At 43.6% G+C, this 22,633-nt stretch overlaps 1 protein-coding gene across 6 annotated transcripts in view; it reads right to left on the reverse strand.

Moving 5' to 3' along the window:
• Positions 1 to 21,271, reverse strand: part of CARMIL1 (capping protein regulator and myosin 1 linker 1) — a 192,701-nt gene extending 171,430 nt beyond the window's left edge. For 4 of the 6 annotated variants that reach the window (XM_039711045.1, XM_039711046.1, XM_039711049.1 and 1 more), the window contains exons 1-2: positions 21,133 to 21,271; positions 16,448 to 16,545 (exon numbers count right to left, since the gene is read on the reverse strand). In XM_039711045.1, coding sequence (XP_039566979.1) covers positions 16,448 to 16,545; positions 21,133 to 21,172 — 138 coding nt within the window. In that variant the 5' untranslated portion in view covers positions 21,173 to 21,271. The remainder of the gene's footprint in view (positions 1 to 16,447; positions 16,546 to 21,132) is intronic. The other 2 variants (XM_039711050.1, XM_039711047.1) reach the window with 1 other exon arrangement.
• Positions 21,272 to 22,633: the final 1,362 nt, after the last annotated feature.

Consider the following 22,633-nt stretch of genomic DNA (forward strand, 5'->3'; position numbering starts at 1 on the left):
AATCACCACACTTTTGTCACCAAACCAGCACTCCTTAGCAAAAAGGAGTAGTGGTACACCTGGAGCTAAACCAAACCAGTACTGACTCCAGGTCTATCAAGGGCCATGACCATCACACTGATCCTGGAATCCAGCATTTCTCCTCTGAGGAAATGCCATGACCCAGAGGCAACTGTCCCACCTTTTCAACACCGAGTGGGAGACCAAGAGCCTACCAGTCAGGAGGAACTGGTTCCTGGTAGCCAGCATTTTGAGGAGCCTTGCACACCACCTGCCAAGCTCTTGGCTACCTGACAGCTATTTCAGCAGCTGGAGGGCTTGGAGCAGACATACAGCTGCTCCTTGGCCAGGTAGGAGTGGAGCTGTGGGACTGCTAAGCTGCCACTAGATAAAACCCACAAGTCTGAGATGTGAGAAGGTTCAATTTCTTCGACTTCCTTACTAATAATGGTCTTTAAAAAACATTCAGCATGTAGACTGACTTCCCCAAAGCTTCCTTCACTTTCTTCTCAGCTTCTCTTCACCCAGTTAGATAAACCCTAATTGACCTGTGCTCGACAAAAAAAAACTTGTGCCTTTGCTTACAGGTCTTCTGCTGCACAGAGGAGGACAAGGTTCACAGCTGTGGTTTGTCAAGTACAGAGAGCAAAAAGAAGGCTCACTCAGCAGTCTAAGTAATTCCTCTGGCCTTGATCTTGTTCTCCCTGGCCTTGCTTTCAAACATCCTTGAGACAGTCTCCCATCTGCTTCTTTGTTCTTTTCTAGGGGAAAAGTCAGCTCTCTCACTGCTGGTTATCTCGGATGGCAGAACTGCTGTCCCAGGACACTGCTGGTGTTACATCCAACTGCAGGAGAAATCCTGGGGCTACCTCTCTTGACTCAAGAGATGAATCAGACAGAAAAGGAATCTTACAGTCACAAACTGATTGTTTTCAAAGCAAACAAGTAAATACACACAGGTGAAAGCTGAGCTAAAAATCCACCATGGCTATATTTTCTGAGAAGATTCAGAAGCAAAAGGCCTGTATTGGGAAAGATAACTTCTTATTAAACCAAGATCAAGAGGTTAACTCTGTTGTTGTCCCTTTGGTGTAAAACCTGGTGTACTGGACAAAACCTGGTGTACTGGATTAGTACCAAATACTGGAATGCTCATCTAAGAAAGGATAAATAGAACATAATCTAATAACAACAAGTCAGAACACGCCTAATAAGAATTGAAAGACAATACAGTGCTTACATAAGATACAGCTTAGGAAGGAAACACAAAGCCCTGATTTGTCTGTTGTTCTCAAATAATCATAAAACTTCAAATAACGTAAAAAACTTCAACACTGCATGTCTACACTCAGCTAATTTAAAGTACAGCTTCAGAAATCTAGAACTCTTGTGGCCCATGTTAGAAAAGCATACCTTTCAGTTTTATGCTCTGTTCTTAATGGGGGCTGCATACCATCTACATTAATACAGAAGAATGTAATAATATCACACAAACTACACAGTATGAACATTAATTTTCATTAGAACTAATATACTATCAGACCTCTAGAAACATATTTCCAGCACACAAGACATTCTTGTTTCTGTTTCCAGTAGGAATCTGGAAATTTCTAGCATTTATCTTTTCATGACCACAGGGCTTAAAGAGAAGGACATGGAGTATCTACCAGCCTGTTAAGGAGTCTGGTCTGAAGAGCACTTCAGCAGAAAGTAAGAATGCATATATTTGCAGTAAAAAAAAAAAAAATTATAACCCTTCTAGACTCTCAGCAGAGGTTCTTAGGTTCAGCTGGAGTGAAAGGGATTTTACAGCACTTGTCAAGCAGAAAGCATGCATTTAATAAAGAATAAACGAAGAAGATAAAGCTACAAGAATTCGGCAGCACAGAAGGTGAACCAGGCTCTGGTATTTCACAGCAAGTGTCAACAGAGGACTGTGCTTGGGCTGAAACAAATGGGCCCTGCAGAATCTGCAGAGGCACTCCCTGTCTGGGGAAAAACACATTCAGCAACTGAACACCATCTTGATGCAAGAGGCAGCATGCTGGGCTCAGAAGATTTGATTTTATTGCCTCTTGTTTCAATTACTCTACTAACCTTAAAATAAGAGTATAGCATTACAATCTTTGAAATTTATATAATCTATGTGTGATCTATTAGGCAATATATAACAAAGTAGCTTTTTACATCACAAACCCATCTAAAACACCAACTTGTGCCATGTTATAGGCATTGGTATACTTTCCTGGGAGGGTTGATTACTATGCACACGTAAAAGCTCAACACTCATTTTACGCATGAACTCTACCTACAGGAATGGAGAAACATCAATATTTCCATTACAGATGCTTGAAAGCATTCTTATCACTCCATGGCACACTGATAACTGCAAACCACTATGAATCTTTACCTCCATGGAATGCTAAAATCAGCACAGGACAGATTTTCCTTCACAGGAGGAATTTAAAAAAAAAAAAAAAAAATCGAAAAGGAGTATGATTCTTACAGTAGCATCAACTAAATATAACAGCTAGAGGCTACTGTAACCCAGATACTAAATTTCCTCATGTCAATGTATCCAAAATGCCCCAAGCATTAATCTAATGCCTTGTCCAACTGGCCTGGCTCCATCACACACCAAAAGCTCCACTTATCCTTGGACTGTGCAAGAAACACTGGATAAGGTAATCCAATCCACTCTTCAGCTTGCAAGTGTGTGGGGTCTAAAAGCCACCCGAGAGTGCTCTTATACCACAAGAGATAACAGCAAAGAAACCAAAATTAGATTTTGGTCACATCTTAAGTAGATACAGTTCAACATAAGTGAACAGATGGATTATTCAGAAAGCCAAAAATATAACAGATTGGTGTTGAATGGATTTTCACCACCGAAGTTTAAATGACATGGCAAGACCAATTCCACCTGATCACGTATTTTTCTTTTTTCTCTTAAGACAATGCCATCAGATTATCCAAAGGTCAATTATGAAAACTTCTCTACTCCCCAAGGGAGGGTCATCCAATATCCATGAATGTAAAGTCAATTACCCAACTTACTCAGCGTCTTTCAAGATACTAAGTAGCAAGAACCATACTGTACTAAACAACTCAATGCAAAACAACAACTCAATACTAAACAACAAAATGCAAAATGCATCTGGACCCTATATGTTTACGGATTTTTTCAGCCTACTTTATTATATCAGGTATTAAATCAAAGAACTGAACCCAAAGACTTATGTACAGCTTGAAAGAGTTTTGGGGGAGAGAGGAACAATGTCTGTGCACTGTATTTTAAAACCCTTCTGCAATCCTCTATCCATTTGCTAAATTTCCCACGAGGGTATTCCTACTGAAATAAAACCTATTCAAAAGTTGTGAAACCACAACAACTTTTCTTTCAAAGGTAACTACAATGGCATAAGTAAATAAATAAGCATATGAAAATAAGATCTTTTCCCAAAGTTTCTCAAATTGCTTTACCCATAACTAATGCCCAGTGAGATCAGGGCAGTATTTTTGCTGGGTCCATGAAAAGTACACTTTAAGAGAACACAAAAATACAAGAACAACCAAGGAAGCCTGCTTAATTCCTGCCAGGCTTCTGACAAGAGCCTCATGTCCTTGCCAGCTCTTCCCCTTTATGTTCCAGGAAAAGCTGCTATTACCACTTCAAAAACAGTGACGCATGGGAGGTGGAGAAAGTTATCCCTTTTCCTTTTGGTAGTTCTGTCACACTGTATATTCCCTTTTGCACAAGCTAAGGTTTTTCAGAAGCACTATCAATAAATAAAAAAAAAAAGAAAAGACAAAAGGAGGTGAACATGAGAAAACATTTCTGAGGCTGGCCATTCATAGAACATGTATGGCAAAAAGGCTGGTGAGAGCAAGTAGTCTTTCTGTTAGGATCCCTTAGACTCAATTTTTCAATGCTCTGAGAGCAAGGAGACCAGTGAATCCCTTCCTCCCATCACGTTCTGGAGCTGAGCACCATGCAGACTCCTGCATTTGGCAAGAGAGAGGTCTAGCATTACAGAAGGCGTTGTGCAAGCAGACACACCTCCTCCCCCAGTACAGTCCAGGCTCTTCCAGCTCCCCTGCACAAAGTTACACAAGGAACAGCCACGTTGTGGACTTGAAACAGAGAGGCTACTGCACAGCAAAGCTTTCTTTGCACAGCACCTCTCAAAAGTACTCACGAGGGCATTCCTCCTCCCAGGCCTTTGCTCTGAGGCACAGAGAGCACCAGCACCAGGGAGCTCTGGCTCCCAGGGAAGGCAAAGGAAAGTTGGTTCTCAGTGCTGTGTCAAGCACAATTCCCTGACCCCTTCCACGCAAGGTTCATGCTGCTCCAAGCTGAAGGAAGAGGCACCATGGACATCGTAGGAATCACAACCCAGAGAGCAGTGGGAGACTAGAGCAGTGAAAGAGGTGAAAGGGGAGGCTCAGAAGCTGACCTGCCAATGTTTCCTTCAATTAAAAGTATGTCCTTAAGGCCAGTCTTGATATCAAAGAACTGTCTGCAACTGGCTTTATGGTGAGAGGAAACAGACACTCCAAACAGAAAAGCAACATAAGGAATATTCTGACAAAACAATGGATGATAAAAATAGAAAAATAAGACAAGAAAACATGAAAAAAATAAAATAGAAGAATAATGTATTTGGGGCAGACTTAAGCCCTCAGGCTGAACAAAAACCTACAAAAATTGCATTAAGGATACATTGTGATAAACTAATACTGTATAAAAACCTGCAGAATTTTAATTTCACACAATTTCATGCACATCTAAACAATAGCAGGACCATCTAATAATGTTACAGGAAATACATTAAAAGGATTGCATCACACTGGAAATATCACATGGAATTAGTATTTTCATGTTTTCTATTTTTGATTAAATATTTTCAAAATATTTAACATGGAGGAATATATTTCCAAGGCTTACAACAAGCATTTGTTCAGTTTCAGAAATCTCTGTCAGCTGGAAAGGGTAATAGTTTAATAATGAAAAGGCAAAAAGGCAATGTATTTTCAGTATCACCATTAAACCTGCAACCATCTATAATCTTTCTAATTTGAATATGCAACTTGTAAGAGTTGAGAGCTTCAACTGTTAGCTTTTTTTAGCAGTACTCAGTGTATTCAAAAAACCAAAGAACAGTTTAAATTTGAAAAAGACAAACAAAAAAACAAAACAAACAAACAAACAAAAAAAACACCAAAAAAGCAACTGTTAGCTTTTTTTAGCAGTACTCACTGCAGTCAAAAAAACAAAGAACAGTTTAAATTTGAAAAAGGCAAACAAAAAAACCAAAACAAACAAACAAAAAAAACCACCAAAAACCCTAAATCCCTGCAGTATTAGGTCACTCCTGCAGAATTTTCTTGGCATTTTGGCTAAACACCGAATAACACACACTCTTCTGCAGATAAACAGCTTTTCAAACTTCAGCTGACATGCCTACATAGGACCCCAAGAGAATCAGCATGCAGCTTCCCCTGCAGTTTGCCAACATGGTGTAGCTAAGCAAGTAAATGGTAGAAAACTGGCTTTGAAATCACATGCGAAGGAAATAGTACAGACTACACAAAATACAGTTAAATTCCATCAGCAGAGTCAAGTCTCATAGAGGATGTCTTCCCAAAGTAGAGCTAGAACTATACAACTTGGTTAACAAAGCATTGTATTCACAGATGAAACCCTTTTAAAGCTATTTTACAATCTTTTACACCGCTCTGGCACCATCCACATCAGCTAATTACATTTGAATTGCCATGTTATACTACAGTTCTTTACTTGTTTTCTTTTAACTTTCTCCCTTTTCTCAGCCCAACTGCTCCTGTACCTAGAGATGTGGAGAGAGCAATGCAAGTGACATGCGTCCATTTTACTGCCTTGCCTCCCCTCAGGACAAGCAGAATTTGCACAGCACTTTGCTGAGATGCTAACAGTTGGTTTGGGGTTTAATGATGAGTTTTTGCTTGTTTTGTTTTGGGGGTTTTTTGTTACCTTGGGGTTTTTTAACCTAAGAGAGCTGCTCTGGGAAAGGTGAAAAGAACTTAAAGCCAAATTCCAAAAAGAACACTGTAATGTCCTGCCTGAACCAAACTGCCATCATGACACAAACAACATAGACCTAGCATAGACTTTGATTAAATTGTACAAGGAAGCAGAGAACCTGGCTACCAAGACAAGATAAAAATGTGTACAGAGTAAGTTTATGGCAGCCTACAATACTTTTTAGCATAGCAGCATCATGTTCAGTCCATCACTCCTATATTTGCAGGGATACTGAGGAATTGGGGGATATTTGTCTTATCTCTAAGGAAAGGAAACAGAAGTGGGGGAATATGGGCTGTTAGAAAAATAGGCATACTAGAGTGAGAAGAGGTAAACTAAAAAGCAAACTCCAGTCCTGACAGCAATCTGCACACGGGAAAGCTTCCAGGGACTTTTTGAAGCAGAGGATGTGGAAAGACAGTAAAAAGGAAGACACAAGGTAAGAAAGAGAGCATAAAGATATCCATAGTGTACACAACAACTGCACACAGAATACATCAATATGCTTTACCAAAAATACAGGGATTTCAGCACCTTCTTGAGAAAAGAGAAAGGTCAAAGCCTGTGCTTTTCTGCCACTCGCAAAGTGCAGATGTGAAGAATAACACAGTCAAGAAAGCTGCTTGTTATAGTTATAATTCATTTCTCATGCTATAATAATAAATTTAGAATTTAGTTTTGGGATATGAATAAACTTACCAAGGTGGCAGAAATTATTACCCAACAAAGCACCAGTACCTAACAAAGCTAATATTTCTTCAAATATTTACTTGCAGCATTGTAAATACCAAAAGAAGAAATTGCCATCTAAAGCCAGCTGCACTAAAAATCCAAACATCTGCTTTGACCTACCTTCACTGCTCCCTTCCTAAGGCTCCTCAGCTCCACACTGGAGTAAAGGCTCACACACACGCCTGTAAAAGGTATCATTCCTAAGCATCAGCCTCTAGTGTTTGTTAAGAGATGAGCCTCTGAAAGGCTTTCTCTCTATCAATAGTTTTGTGTGAATAGTTTCAGTCTTGCTAGTGGTCTTCAAGGCAGAGAGGGAGAAGTCCTTTCATTCAAAGGTGGGCCCTGAACAAACAGAGCAGTGCCCTGTCTCCCAATTCAGATTGGGGTCAACAGCCATTCACTTCCTCTAATCAAATCTGAGTAGAAACTGCCCTGCAGCAGCTATCTCACCCTCTTGCTTTGCTCCCTGGCCCCAAGAAGTAGGGATCTATAACTTCTCTCAAATCCTCAACATTTCATGGAGCTCTAAAAAGCAGTGGTTTGACCAAGTCTTAGGTACAAGGGAATGACTGCAGTTCAAGTGATATGTACCTTAAGTGGCTACTCCATAAAGACATGCTTTGGCAAGCATTTTTGAGGCACAAAGTGGAAATGGCTTTCTCCAAATGACCTCAGCTTCCTAAGCCCTGGCTAAGAGAATGCTTCCAGACATCCCAGACAGACCAGTGTCTACCTCACAGTGCTAACCACTGCTTCAGTTGTGGAAAGGGGGAAAATTAGTTATTGACCAATCTAAAAAGCATAGGAATAAGCACCACTTGAAAATGCAAAGCAGGATGAAAACCTTAAGAGGAATATAGACCCAGCATCACCTCTGTTTTCCATCTCCACATGCACACTTTGAGGCCCATCCTGCTGTCATGCAGGATGAAAACCTTAAGGGGAATATAGACCCAGCTTCACCTCTTCTGTTTTCCATCTCCACATGCACACTTTGAGGCCCATCCTGCTGTCACACAGGCCTTCTACTGCATGCAGGGATACGAACATCACTTGTCAGCCAAGGGGATAAGCTGCACAACAGCCACACTGACAGGCTCAGACCACAATTCTTGTATTTAGTTTCTTTATAAAGGTCACTTTGCAAGGAAGATCCAGAAATATAACCTGTTCAAATAAGAGCTACTCCTCACTTGACAACAGTTTCTACCCTGTGAACACCTTTCCAGTAGCCCCACAGGACCCATGAACCCTTTTAATTTGTATCAACACCAGCAATGTGGCTCCTTCTCTGAGCTTCACAGCAGAAACTTGTTTTTTATTGTGCTAGCCTTAAATTTCACATGCCACAGCTATTCAGATTTAATTCTGCAACCACAACTCCTTGAGCCAGGGTTTTCCCTCATCCAGCGGGCCAATTAATTTGGTTAAATCTGTTTCAGGAGTGTAGGGTTATAAAAATCTGGCTCTTTTATAACACTTTGCATCCTAACAGTTTATCATCTGAAATAATCAAATTAGGGAAGTATCACTAAGAGAAAGATATCCCTCATGAGTTGACACAGAGTAGACATTTCAGAAATGGGGACAGATGAGACAGGACCAAGGGCAGAACTTAGCCTGGGGACTCAGGTAGCTGTACAGAGCACCACTAACAGTAGCTAAATTTAAAGGATAATTTTATATCCTGGGCCTGTAATTACTTTACACAGAATTAATTACCACCACCATGAGGAAAAAAATAATTCTAGGTGAGCTAAAGTACTTTAATAATCAAACAAATCAGTGGCAATCACCAATCTTTCCACCACAAGAATGGTTGAAGAGAGGGACTCTGAGCAATGAGAAGCATTTTTCACAGTACACTGCACTAACTTTTCACTTAGGAGCCCTTGCAGCCATTTTCAAGTTTACTGTGTCCTCCTTCACACTACTTACACCAAAGTAAACCACATTCTCTGCATGAGAAATCTTTTCTTAAAGTAAGTCAGGCAGATGAAACAAGCTCTAAAAGGAAAAAAAAAAAAGCCACACAAATATATGTCTACCAAATAATACATTCTGTTCCCCTCCAAGTCTTCTCTTTCTTGGGGACTTGGGGGAAAAAAAGCCACCAATGGCAAAGAGTGACTGAGACAAGAAGTTGAGCCTAATTCTCATTTTCTATTTTTTTATTTTTAGCTTTAGAGAAATTATATGTAATAATCAGTCTTCTGCCTGCTTTATGCACAGATTTCAGTGAAAATCCTTGCCTTAAGTGAAGGCTCCATTTCATAAATAATGGTGGCAAGGAGTCAGGCCCTCTCAAGGCAAAAGCACATTAGCAAACCACTTAGGTACATTATATATTCAGCAAGAGAAGTAGAAAGAGTGTAGCAGTTTAAAAAGGAAATACCTTCTAATTGGGTTGCAAAAAAGTTGACAGGAGGAAAGATTCCATTATCAATTCAGGATCAATCCACAGTGGATTCCCCTCTCCCACCACGTTTTTTTACCCCAGTAACTGTTAGAGCTGTGCACAGAAAACCAGAACATGCTAAGAGTGAGATCATGTCCACATTTCCTCCTTCCAGAGCACTGCAGGTGAGTGTGCAAATGCAAAGCACATGAGCCAGGACAACAGCAGGTGCTTTAAGGGCACTGAAAAAGGAGTCCCTTTTTCTTTCCTTTCCCTGCCTGTACCAGTTGCCCAGAACTAAAGAAAGGAAAAACAAGCAAGCTGCATTTCTGTCCTCCCAAAGCATGGAAAGAACACACTATACTCAAGGGGCAAGAAATCATCTTGAATTTCTACACTTGCATGCATTATCACAGCAATTAATTGAGCCACTGAATCATTGAACCATAGAATGGTTTGGGTTGGAAGAGAGTTTAAAGGTCCTCTTGCAAGAAATCATCTTGAATTTCTACTTTCATGCATTACCACAGCAATTAATTGAGCCACTGAATCACTGAACCATAGAATGGTTTGGGTTGGAAGAGACTTTAAAGGTCCTCTCATTCCAACTCCCTGCAAGGAGCGGGGAGACTCTACTAGACCAGGTTGCTCAAAGCCGTATCCAACCTAGCCTTGAACACATGCAGGGATGGGACATCCACAACTTCTCCAGGCAACCGGTTCTAGTGCCTCACCACCCTCATCATAAAAAATTTCTTCCTTACATGCAGTCTAAATTAACCCCTTTTAGTGGGTTTCCTGTCACAACAGGTTCTGTTAAAAAATTTGACTTTGTTTTTCTTATAAGCCCACTTGAAGTACTGAAAAGCTGCAGTAGGGTCTCCTCAGAGCCTTTTCTTCTCCAGGCTGAAAAACCCCAATTCCCTCAGCCTGTCTTCTTAAGAGAGGTACTGCAGTCCTCTGGTCATCTTCATGGTACTTGTCTGCACTCACTCCAGGTCCATGTCCTTACACTGAGAGCCCCAGAGCTGGACACAGCACTTCAGATGGGGTCTCACAAGCATGGACTAGAGGGGCAGAATCCCTGGGGAGACTCACTCCAACAGGTGGGTCCATGTCCTTCTTAAGTTGTGCATCCCAGAGCTGGACACATTACTCCAGAATGCTAGGTTTGTAAATTTTCCCACCAGTTAAAAGTAACCTTATGGATCAGTGTATAACAAACGTAAATTTCAGTGAAACTTGCACATGTGTATTTTTTGTAAATGTTTCCTATTTTGGAAACATATGCAACTGTGTGTCTGAATTAATAAATTCTATTTCCTGCAGTACTCTTCTTATTTCAGTTTTTTGTAGCAATCTTACAGGCCACAGTTCAGCTGCTTTCTAAGAGGCACCTTGTAAATGTATTAAAATACATTTTCACATCTAAGTATTTTTTGATTACCCTACCTCACTTCACTTAGATTTCCTGACATGAGGGATGTACCAACACCTACCTCCTTTCATCTTCATAAAGATACACTTAAGATATATGTCATAACAGTCAATATTCTGGGCAGGGAAGAGGAAACACCATTATTTTTAAAGAATGTCCCTATTTAACATCATTATCACACACCAGCTGTCATGATATAACGTGTGAGATTGCACACATTTTATGTAAAACCAACCTTAGACAACCCTGTGCACTTCATGCTCTTAGTGGTTTAAAAGGAGTGCATATTTTTTATGGCAGGATGCGAAATTCATCTCTATTCAAACAGAATATCATGGATGGATCAAGACAAAAGATGAGCAATGGAAAACAAGCACATGATTTTTTAATCCCAAAATAGTTTTGGCACTGCAAAATACTACTGCCTCCACCCAGAGACTGCCATCCTGATAGCTGAACAGGCACAGGAGCTCAGGCTCTTCACTGCTTCCCAAGAGTCAGGCACATTGTTCAAGCAGTGCTCAGAAGCCACATGGAGAGCACACAAAATGGCCATAATTGTTCCTTTGAAAGTAAACACAGATAGATCATATTTTTTAAATAGAATTCCAGTCTTTATAAGAGAGTCTTTAGAAGCAGAACATGAAATCTCAGACCATGTGCACCAAAAGAAATATAAACTTCTTTGACAGGAGTCAACTCAGTTTTTTTCTTTTAAAAGCCCATGGAAACATATGTCCCAGAGAAAGTGACAAGGACATATGAATTGCTCCCAGTGAATTTATGTGGGGCATACAATACATTTTAGGGAGAACCACCTGCTAAAGCAACTGTCTCAATTTCAGAAGTAACACTGTGATATTTTAACAAAGAGAATGTAAATGACTGAGGGCAGAAGCATAACAGAGTCTCCCCAATGGGATTTCCTAATAAAGTGCTCTTGGTCACTATGTCACATCACACTATTCTATAGCCTTAAGGTTAGGGGAAAAAAAACCAAACCAAATCAAAACACCAAAAAAAAAAAAATCAAAATAAACCCAGCTACAAAGCAACCTGACCAAACATATAGACAGCATGGCTACTTGCAATATTTCCTTATCTTTTATGTCTAAAAGAGTACAATTTTGGAAAGGAAAACTCATCTCAAAGGCAACTAGAGCAGGAATAGTCTCTTTTTCTAATAGTAAAGACAAAAAAAAAGATGAATCCTGAACTCCAGCCTGTCATGAGCCACTTGTAAAAACATCAATATTTCATAAGGAGTTGGTCACATTTATTTCACATATTGGCTTTAGCTCACATTTTAACTTCTCAATGTTTGCTGCTAATTACAATAAATCTGAGAGGAAGAAAAGGCAGTAGGAAATAATCAACAAAATTATATACAGATAGCTCAGCTATTTTGAGGGGGCAAAACTAAAACTAAAAACACTAAAGCTACAAAGAAGCCCAGTCCCTAAAGGCATTTGTCTGCATGTGATAACCTGAAAATCACTGAGTCCTCTGGATTTGGAAAAAACAAAAAAAAAAGAGAGAAGAAAATACTGAAGTATCTCACAGACACCAACAGGGCATTCTGCCGGAACCCTAATGGTAGCAAAAGGTGGAGGCCTCAGAAGAGGGAGTAGGTGTAAAGTTTCTCTTCTTTTTCTGGCTGTCTCCCCCACTCCCCTCTTATCATCAAGAAGTGAGACCTCTCCATTCCCATCAGCTTAAGCTGAAACTGGAGAGAAGGTGAGAAGTTATCAGTGTGAGGAAAACACCACAGGCACTCAGCTGATGCCTTCAACCTTGTCCATAAAGGTTTGAACAAAACAATCACACAAAACCAAAGCAATCCTCCACTGATTACAGAAGAGGACACCTCTATCTATTTTAACCCAATAAGAATACTGTGGTGAGCATCCCATTGAAGCCAAACACAGCTGGATCCACCCCTGCAGGAGTCCTCTGCCTCTGGCTGAGGGCCACATGGAGCCACTGGGGCAGCCTGCTCAAGGGCTCTGCACAGCTGGGCTGCCTGCAGCCGACACGGCACAAGTGTGTCACCCCAAAAATAGGAACAAGCCTTGACCAGGGCTCCCCACCTTGCTTCAGAGCTCTGGCACTCAACTCTGGCCTGAGCAACACCGCAGTTGCATCTGCACTCAGTCACTTTCCCAGCTGAGGCCGCCCCACAGAGCCGGCTGCCTGGCCTGGCCACAGGTCACTGCAGCGCTGGTCACCACGGGAGCTCAGCTGCCACCCCAGTCCTGCTGAGGGTCTCCCTGGCCCACAGTGGGACTGTGACCCACTGGGGAGCCCCACAGTGTTTGTTCTGCTTGCCCTGTGGGACACCTTGTCACCTTTCAAGGTCTCCTGTGTGAGGAAACATGCCTGCATGCTTCCTCACTTTCCCCAATGCAGCTTGGCTCTGCCAGAGTACCCAGATGGGACTGGAGTTTCATTAGTCCTCAATCGCCCTAATCACGCCTCAATGAAGCCCTAATCACTTGAGGACTGATTTTTCTGCCTGTTCAAGCTGATTATTGCCTTTTCAGGATTGGACACCCGTTTGCTGCCCAAACACATGAGATTTGGTGCCAGCAGACCAGAGGCAACTCAGCAGCTCATGATGTTTACTGTTTTGCAACTTTGTGACTAACTGAAAAACTAAATAACTGCAGACTGAGATTACTGAGGCTGCAAACTCCTTGTGCAGACTGAAAAAATCTGGTTTATATCAAAATTCCTAGACATAATTTCCGAACTCTGGCACCCAAAGCTGGGATCCCAAAGCATCTTAAGTCAAGCATGATCTTTGTCCACCAACTTCACCAGTTTAATACTGGGATCCTGTTGCAAGCAACACCGGGGTTTTTGCACTGTTTTTTATGTTGTCTCAGATTCTAATTTCCGTGTTAATTATCAGAGGAATTTCCTATATCAGAGTGATTCAAGTACATGGTTACATCCATTCTCTAGTACTCTGCACCTTGAATACACTGTGAACAACAGGGCCAGCAGTCAAGTGTTTTTATAGTTACCTGCCAACTGCAGTCATTTTTAAATAATCTCCCTTGTTCAAAGTGATACTGATTTTGCTGAATTTCCCTAGGAAGAAAGGATGAGAGATCATTTAATTAAAGCACAGATTTGGGTGTCAGGGCTCAGTGCCAGCCTCTGTGATCAACCTCCTCTAAAGACATGAGCACATTTCACAACAGCTCTGGGATTACCTAGATGAGGGCAACTGGTATTTTCTCCCTATTAAGTGCCAGACCCAAAGCATGGCACCTAATTTGCTTATAAACACCCAACTACTAATAAAATTCAACCCAAAATCTCAAAACAATCCATTGCCACACGTGCACTCAAGAGACAGTACTCAGAAGATTAATGTTTCAAAACGAAGCTCTCAGGAGTCGAGGAGGGCTGGCACGAAGGTTGCCCATGCAATCACATTGGAGCCCTCTGGTGCGTTCACTTAAGGATACAGTCTTTAATTACTGAACTGCTTTTGCTGCCAACATTTCATTCAGCATTTCGTTTGACAGGCTCACCCAAGGCACAGCAACTTGGTTTTACCCACTCCGGTCAGAACGCGGCCATATGCATTATTTACTGAAAACCTTTCAGTTCCAGTTCAGAGTACAAAAATTCTTAGTTTTGCAGGCAGATTTCCTGTAGCATTTATTATTAAGCACTCATTTCTGAAGCAAGGCTTTTTATTTTCAGTGTCACTCTTTTGATGAGAGAAGGGTACATGTTCTCTATTATGCAGGTAAGAAGTCAGATTGTGCTGACACACTAAGACCAAAAAGTCTCCATTAATTTGAGGTAGCAAACTTAAGGTGTTTCTGGTGTAATTTTTTTCAGAGCATTCTGCATTTCATAGAACTTTGCATCCCCAAAGTGAACCATAATCTCTACAGGCCTTTGCCACAGCAGACAACATTCAGCACTTCTGCAAAAAAGAAAAAAACTCCCCAAAATGACAAAAAGAAAAACCAAAAACCCAAACAAACAAAAAAAAATCAAACCAAACGATCCCATATAAAGATTTACACACTCAGAGAAATATTGTAAAAAAAGCATCTTTAGTGATTTGTGCAGCTTCACAAAAGGCAGTTTTCTTCTACAGCAAAGGAAAATGCAAAATCCAATTCCAGCAATCGATAATCAATTTCTCTATGAATAAAAACTTTTTTTCCCCCACCAGTATAAATCCCCTGCATTTCTACATCAAAGAATAAGTGGTTATGCCAGACTACATCCAGTAAATCATTCCCCTGAAACACTTCTCTTGTGCACTGAAACCTACATGTATGTACACAAGCAGTTCTCACTAACTCATGAATCTCTGAAAGGTTCTCTCCCTTTCAGCACCTCTTCAGTCATGGAAGGTAAAAGTCCCCCACATGAAAGCTTAGGAGATTAAAGAGAGAAAAAAAAAACACCCAAGTCATCACATTTAGGCATTTTACTGCCAAGTAATATGTCCCTCAGAAACCTCACTGATGATTCAAAGCTTGACATTCTCTTGGTCCCATCAGTTCAGAACAGTATTTCAGAATTTCCACAATATATTTCACTATTGATAATAGTTATGGTTCCATGTAAGTCAAAAAGTCAATCAAGTGTAACCACTTCAGTGAAACCTGTCAGCCTTCCCTATAAACATGGCTTTCAAATAAATAGAGACAATCAATCACCATTCACATATTCAGTCTATTTCCAGTACAGAAACTGTAAATCAAGGAACTAGATATAATATGGGTAGATATTAAGCAGAAAATATTTCAAGTTCCTTTAAGTAGTGGCTCTCACAGAAAAGTGAGCCATTATCTACAGTCTTAATGCCCAGCAATAGCAACATGCACTTTAAGAGGATAACTCATAACTGATTAAAACATTGTGGTTTTGAAAGACAAAATAGCACATCTGCATGGAGAATGTACCTAATATCTGTAACAACACCTTTGGCAAGAAAACTTTCAAATATGGAACAGCACGAACACAAGACACCAAATCTCAAATATCTTGCAAAATTATTATGGCAGCATTGTACTTATTTGTGTTTGTTACTCTAAGAGTTCTCCTGATAGAAATGTATCAAAAGAGCAAGGAAATACAGTTCCATGTCTTTTTGTGTGTTCAAGACAGTATGCAAATGCAGTGGCTTGTTACCACAGCTTTCTTCCTATCAAGACAGGCCAGCAAAACTATTCTTGAGAAAACAGGAAAGCGTATTCAAGTAAGATTAATTTGACACTTTCCTCCATTACAGTTTTAAGAACCATTTAGAATCCCACACATTAAGCATTTCTTTTAAAATGCAGATGTATGACTTAACAGAGAATACCAAAAAACACAAATAGTCATTTGAGTTCAAAAAGCCCAACAGTTTACTGTTGCTCTTCACTGTGTAACAGCTTCAGATGCTCAAAATTAATTCTACACACTTCATTTTGCATTTCTTGGCCACTTAAAACTCATATGCATGTAAACAGGAAACTTAACCAGCAAAGGCAGCAAAATATTTTAGAACAGGTTCTGATAATAGCTTGCGTTATCATCAGTCCACAACACAATACCCAAAACTCTGAAAAATAACTCAATGATAATCAAGCACGTGTACACATACACAGCTGCACACCAACTTCCTATGCAGGCTATCATGAAAGCAAGAAAAAGTAAGAAAATAAATTACATGGACATCTTATGGCACACACAAAGTTCAAAGAATACTTCCAGAAGAGAATTAATGCCTTCTGAAAAGACACTGGCTTTTCCTTTGCCTGTGTAATCAGAGACATTCTGTTGTACTTACCAATATTTTGTTATCCACTTTATCTCCCTTGGTTTCCAGCTTTACTTTCTTCTTGACAGAAATTTTGATTTTCCTTCCAATAACATCCCTGGCACTTTCTGAAACAAAAGAAAATATCTTCATTAAATACCTTCAGTGTCAACACAAGAAGGAAACAGATGCCACTGTTGAGTTTTCAGAAAGACTCAGAGCTATGTTGTCCGACTGCTTGCGCTCATGGAAGTCTCATGCACATGCACCAGTACTAAACACAACCTAACACAAGTACAATTTTCTAAGTATGACATCGACACAATAATTTGTGTCTACTATGATAGCATTATTGATGTCATATGCCTGGATTCTAAACACAATTTGATTTTTTTTTCCAGCACTACTTAGGTATCAAAAGCATTCTCAAGACAAGGCATAGCACTGCTTAGCTCCATTCTGGGAAAATAAAACAAATTCCTCACTGCTATTATTTGTACCTGAAAAGCTTACTAAAGCAAATTATCTACTTGCATTGCACAAATTTCAACCTCTTGTTAATATCAAGGAGGCTAAATGGGTCAGGCAATGGAAGAACAACTGTTCACACATTTTGCACTCTGTGCACTGAAGTAGCGAAGCAAACCCAGCAGACTTCCAGATAGTAACACCTGGCAGCTATGCAGAGGATGCTGTGGAGGCAACATTGATCTTGGTCCAAATCCCAGCAACAACATAGCCACTCCATGGTGCCAGCACCAAAGTTACATTAGTTGCCATAACTTTTTAATATGTGCATGCACACACATGTATACACAGTCTCTGCCAATTATGGTACAACCCTGAACATTTGCACCCTGGCCTGAAGGGAACATACACACAGCGAACTGTGTCTAGAAAGCCTATACAACTACTGACACTGATGTAATTGAGAGATAAACAGAGGAGTTCATCTAGAAGAGCCAATTTGGCACCTTCCCTAAGTTTCACTCCCCAGCCCCCACTGAAAGGGAACGAGAAAGAAATCTTTTAAACACATTAACCTATTTCCAGCCCAACAACACGCATCTGTAAAAGGAAAGTCTCCACCCTCTCCAGACACACTTTGCCCTCGGGCACGCTTAAGTTTAAAAGCAAAAATGAAAGATAATAGGCTATTCCTAAGGCTTTTAATTATAGTGCTCTGTATAGCGCTTTTCTGCACAATTTTCATCCAGCAGTCAGAAGACATTAGCACAAACAACACACCATTTATTAAGCCTGGATGTTTAACCCAGGCCACCGTGTTCTGCCTGCAGGGCAGAAGGGTGTGCAAGTCAGAAACGTGGCTGGTCAGAGAGACTCTTCACCAGAAAGAGCTCTTTCTGCAGAATCGGCATGTTTTCCCCAGGAATTTTAATTTTCCTACCAGGAAACAAAAGCTCCTCGGTAGCAGCGGCTTGCCCAGCGAGAAGCCTGTCCCAAGCCGCGGCAGCCCCGGTGGCAGGCAGCCAGCGCGGCCGGCTCCCGGAGCAACCGCTTGGTCCGGAGCCAGGCTGCGAGATCCCGGAGCAGCCAGGTAAGCGGAACGCGGGGGAAAGTCCAGCCCGATGTGAACTGCTCCCCCCAGGCTTCCTCTCCCATGGGTAATGCCCAATTCTGGTCTTTCTGCCCCTGCTTGGGAACCCAGAAGCGAGCTGACCATAGAGTCTTTCTCATCAAGTCCTGTCTCATTGCAGAAGGTATTGCTGCTGTCTCCTGCTACTTTACCTCCGCATGCAGCCTGTGCTTTTCGGTTTCTCCTCTCCCACAAACAGCTCCAAGTGCCTACATGTAGCCAGGGGACTTCTTCCTGACACACCTGCATGGAGAGACACGCTTCCCTTTGCTGTCCCACGGGTCCCAGACAGCAGAAGTAGGAATGGCTGCAAGCCCTCAGCTCCAGCACTCCTACTCCAACAAGCCATAGGGAGAGAAGGGGCCTGGGACCCCAGACTGCACAAAGCATCATCAGGACGTCAGCTCCTCACAAGGCTCTATCTGCCTGAAAGGGCTGGAAACACTACTTCAAAGAGCTAAGACAGAGATTTCATAGATACTCTCCATGGGACTGAAGACAATTCCCTCCACATTGGGTGGCACATTGGTGGAAAATTTACTTACATGAAGTAAATTTTCAGACCGAGAGATGGAAATATAACATTAGGGTTCACATTTTAAAGTGTTCATCCATATCTAATGCTGGAGGCTTCAGACATCCACACCTGGGAGGAGTGGATGCAGGCAAGCCAACAGTAAGAGAGGGTTTCCTTGAAGACTATGACCTGCGAGACCTGACAAAGGTCACACGGGAAGTGAGTAACAGAACAAAAACTGCAGCTCAAACACTCCTACCCCCAGTTTAATCTTCACACTCCAATCACTCCACGTTAAAGCACATCCTTTCATCCTGCTCTCAAAACATGGTTATTACAAAGAGTCTATTTAAAGGTTAAATTTTAACATGCGGACACCAAAATACTGCTAGAAATTAAACCAATCTACATGAACAGATCCCCACACCTCACAATAGCCCTTGACAAATCAAACTGAGTGGGTGCAGGGCACCAGGCTGGGGGGTAATTCTTAAGAGGATTCAAAGCCACCAGAGGAGGGGATGTGTGAAGATGCTCACCTTCTTCTCCCCTGTAGTACGCAGCACACCTCACAATAGCCCTTGACAAATCAAACTAAGTGGGTGCAGGGCACCAGGGCTGGGGGATAATTCTTAAGATGATTCAAAGCCACCAGAGGAAGGGATCACCTTATTCTCCCCTGTAGTACGCAGCACACCTCACCTACAACACTAGAGTGCAGGCCCATGGTGAGTAAGAAATATTGTGTATTAGCACCTCAAACATGCCTGGCCACTTTAAAATAGGAAAACTCCATGGTTTTAACCATAGCTACTCCCAGAACTCTTTCCAGCTCATCATTTCTTAGCAGTAAGCTACAGACTACGGTCTCCCTATAAACCACATGGTTTGGAGACCAGAAGGACTGCAAAATAGAGCTACTTTGACTCCACAGAAAAAAAATCTGCAGCAAATGTCCACCCAGATTTTACCAATATCTGATAAATGCCAAAACCACTTGCTGACTGATGAAACTACAGAAAAAAAATCTGCAGCAACTGCAAATGTCCACCCAGATTTTACCAATATCTGATAAATGCCAAAGCCACTTGCTGACTGATGAAACTGAAAGAAATGCAACAATGTAAATTACCTAAATAGGGTCTGAAGGATTGTATTCAATGCTACATATATCTTGTTGCCTGACAAATTTCTGTTTCCATCTGTCCTTAAGACAACACTTGAAATTATTACAATGCTGGTGAGATCTTTACATAGCTCTTCGACAGGCAAAACCAAAGGAAATTCAGCCTGAACAAGGTAGCTGTAGGCCTGGAGCATCAGAGCTGTTATCCCCAAATGACACTGGTTACACACACGCCGCGTGTGTAACGATCCATTTATTGGACCACTTTAAAATAGGAAAACTCCATGGTTTTAACCATAGCTACTCCCAGAACTCTTTCCAGCTCATCATTTCTTAGCAGTAAGCTACAGACTACGGTCTCCCTATAAACCACATGGTTTGGAGACCAGAAGGACTGCAAAATAGAGCTACTTTGACTCTACAGAAAAAAAATCTGCAGCAACTGCAAATGTCCACCCAGATTTTACCAATATCTGATAAATGCCAAAACCACTTGCTGACTGATGAAACTGAAGGAAATGCAACAATGTAAATTACCTAAGGTCTGAAGGATTGTATTCAATGCTACATATATCTTGTTGCTTGACAAATTTCTGTTTCCATCTGTCCTTAAGACAACACTTGAAATTATTACAATGCTGGTGAGATCTTTACATAGCTCTTCGACAGGCAAAACCAAAGGAAATTCAGCCTGAACAAGGTAGCTGTAGGCCTGGAGCATCAGAGCTGTTATCCCCAAATGACACTGGTTACACACACGCCGCGTGTGTAACGATCCATTTATTGGAAGCTCCCCAAAAGCGGTGACAGCATTTCCAGGGTCCTCGCCATCACCTGCGACTGAGTAAACGTATACCATGCAGGATGGAGGCTCGTGTGTACGGAGCCATAAAACTTTAATTACAAATACCCTCACTCCCTCCTACGTCCAGAGGAAAACGACTCTTAAACTACGCAAAAGCCGGGAGGATAAATAAGAAAGCACCGAGCGGAGCAGCAGCCCGTGCCGCCAGGCTGAGGCGCACCGAGGACGTGCCCCGGGCGGCGGCGGTGCGGGGGCCGGGGCAGCTTCCCAGCGCGTCTGCCAGCGCTCGCAGGCTGCCGGCACCCCGGACAGACCGCTCCGGAGGGGACACGCACCGTGCCCCGCCGCGGCTCCCGAGGGCTCAGTCACTGCCCGCGGCCGCCTCCCCGCTGCCCGCCGCAGCCCCGCAGCCCCCGCCCGCCCATTCCCCGCACGCAGCAACGCGGCCTCGCCGCCCCCCGCCGGCTCCTCCGAGTCCCTCCAGCCCCGAGCGGAGCCCCCCGGGCTCCCTGGCCAGCCCCCACGGCGCTTCCCCGGCTCCACAGACCCAGCCCCGGAGTCCCCCCAGCCCCATCTCCGGCAGCGCTGCATCCCGCGCACGGCGGCCTCCAAACTTGCCCCCGCAGCACCTTCGCCCGGGACCCCGCAGCCCCCATCCCCCGTCCCTTACCGATCAACTCTTTGGGCACGTCGGAGCTCTCCTCGGCCATGGCGGCGGCGCTGCCCGGCGCCCGGGGGTGCCCGGCGGCGGGGCTGCTTCAGCGGCGCGCCGTCCCTGCGCCGGGCGAGGCGGGCATGCACCCAGCGGGCGGGGGAGGAGGAGGGCCGGCCGTGCGCCTCGCTGCGGAGCACGGGGTGTGTACGCGGCTGCGAGCGCGGGCGGAGGGAAGGGGCTTCTCCCGCCCCCGCGGAGCCCGCTCCCCCCGCGCTACATGCCGCCCCCGGCTGCCGGCGCGGCCAGGAGGGGCATTTCCAGGGAGGGAAGGATGGTCCGCAGGCGGCCGTCAGGCGCGGCGCTGCGGGATCACGGCGGCCCCCGCACCGGCTCCGCCGTTCCCGCCTGCGCGCCGCCCGGCTCGCGCCCCGGCCCGGCCCCCGAACCGCGCGGGAGCCGCCCGCTCGCCCGCGCCCACCGAGCACCCGGCCACAGAGCGGGGAGGCGGTGGCGGCCGGGAGCATCGCCCTCAGGAAGCCATCGCGGCGAGGGAGGAGGAGGAGGGCAGCGGGCTCGGAGATTTAGCGCGGCGACGCCGGCCCCTCCTTCGGCCGATCGCGCCGCTCGGCGCTGCGGCGGGGGCCATCTGCCGGCGGCTTCCCCCGCTGCACCGGCCTGGGCCGGCCCACCGCCGAGGTACCACCTGAGGCGGCACAGCGCCCGCCCTCCCCGGCAGAGCCTGCCTTCCGCAGCTGCACCCCCAGCCTCTGCCCCGCGGGATTTCTCCTCTGGGTTCGTTAAAACGCGTCTGTGGTACAAATAGGGTACGAGTTGTCATCGTCAGGTCAGTGCTGGCATCCTGGGAAAGGGATTGCCCAGTTCCTTTCCAGAAAAGCTGGATCACTTGGAGACATGCAAGAGGCTGACCTTTGGTCCAGAACTCATCTGCCTCTCCCTGGCTCCGTCACCTTATCTCCATGGGGACGGCGGCTGCCTCGGCACCTGTTGTGAGATAACGCCGTGGCTGAGGACGGCTTAGCAAACTCCTTGTGCAGGGAGCCTCGGTGTTGCTGAGCCTGTGCTACACTGAAGGGATACATCCCTCCTTTCTCAGGACTAAATTAAAATCCACAAGTTGCAGCATTTTTGCTTGTTGCACTTTGCCATCGAGGGTTTTTGTCATGCGTTAACAGCCACATTATAGAAACACAGCACGTGAGCTGCCTAATTGCACTCATAAATATAAGCACAGAAAGATGCTGATTGGATGAGAGCGAAGGAAGAAGCTCATCAGCCCTGGAAATTCTATGGCTTGCTTCTGGTAGTGATGCCTGGTTTCAGTGAGAGGATCATTTTCACTGCAGCAGGACCATGATTGGTCGCCCTCCATCCTAAAGTGGTGGATTACTGCATAAACCTCATATTTCAAGGACTCTACAAGTGTGTGGTGGATCTGGGAGATCAAAGTCATTTATGTCTAATTTAAAAATCTGAAATGCATTCAGTGAGAGCAACA

The sequence above is a fragment of the Passer montanus genome, unplaced genomic scaffold, assembly GCF_014805655.1.
Source record: "Passer montanus isolate IOZ18808 unplaced genomic scaffold, ASM1480565v1 scaffold24, whole genome shotgun sequence".
Classification (NCBI taxonomy): Eukaryota; Metazoa; Chordata; class Aves; order Passeriformes; family Passeridae; genus Passer; species Passer montanus.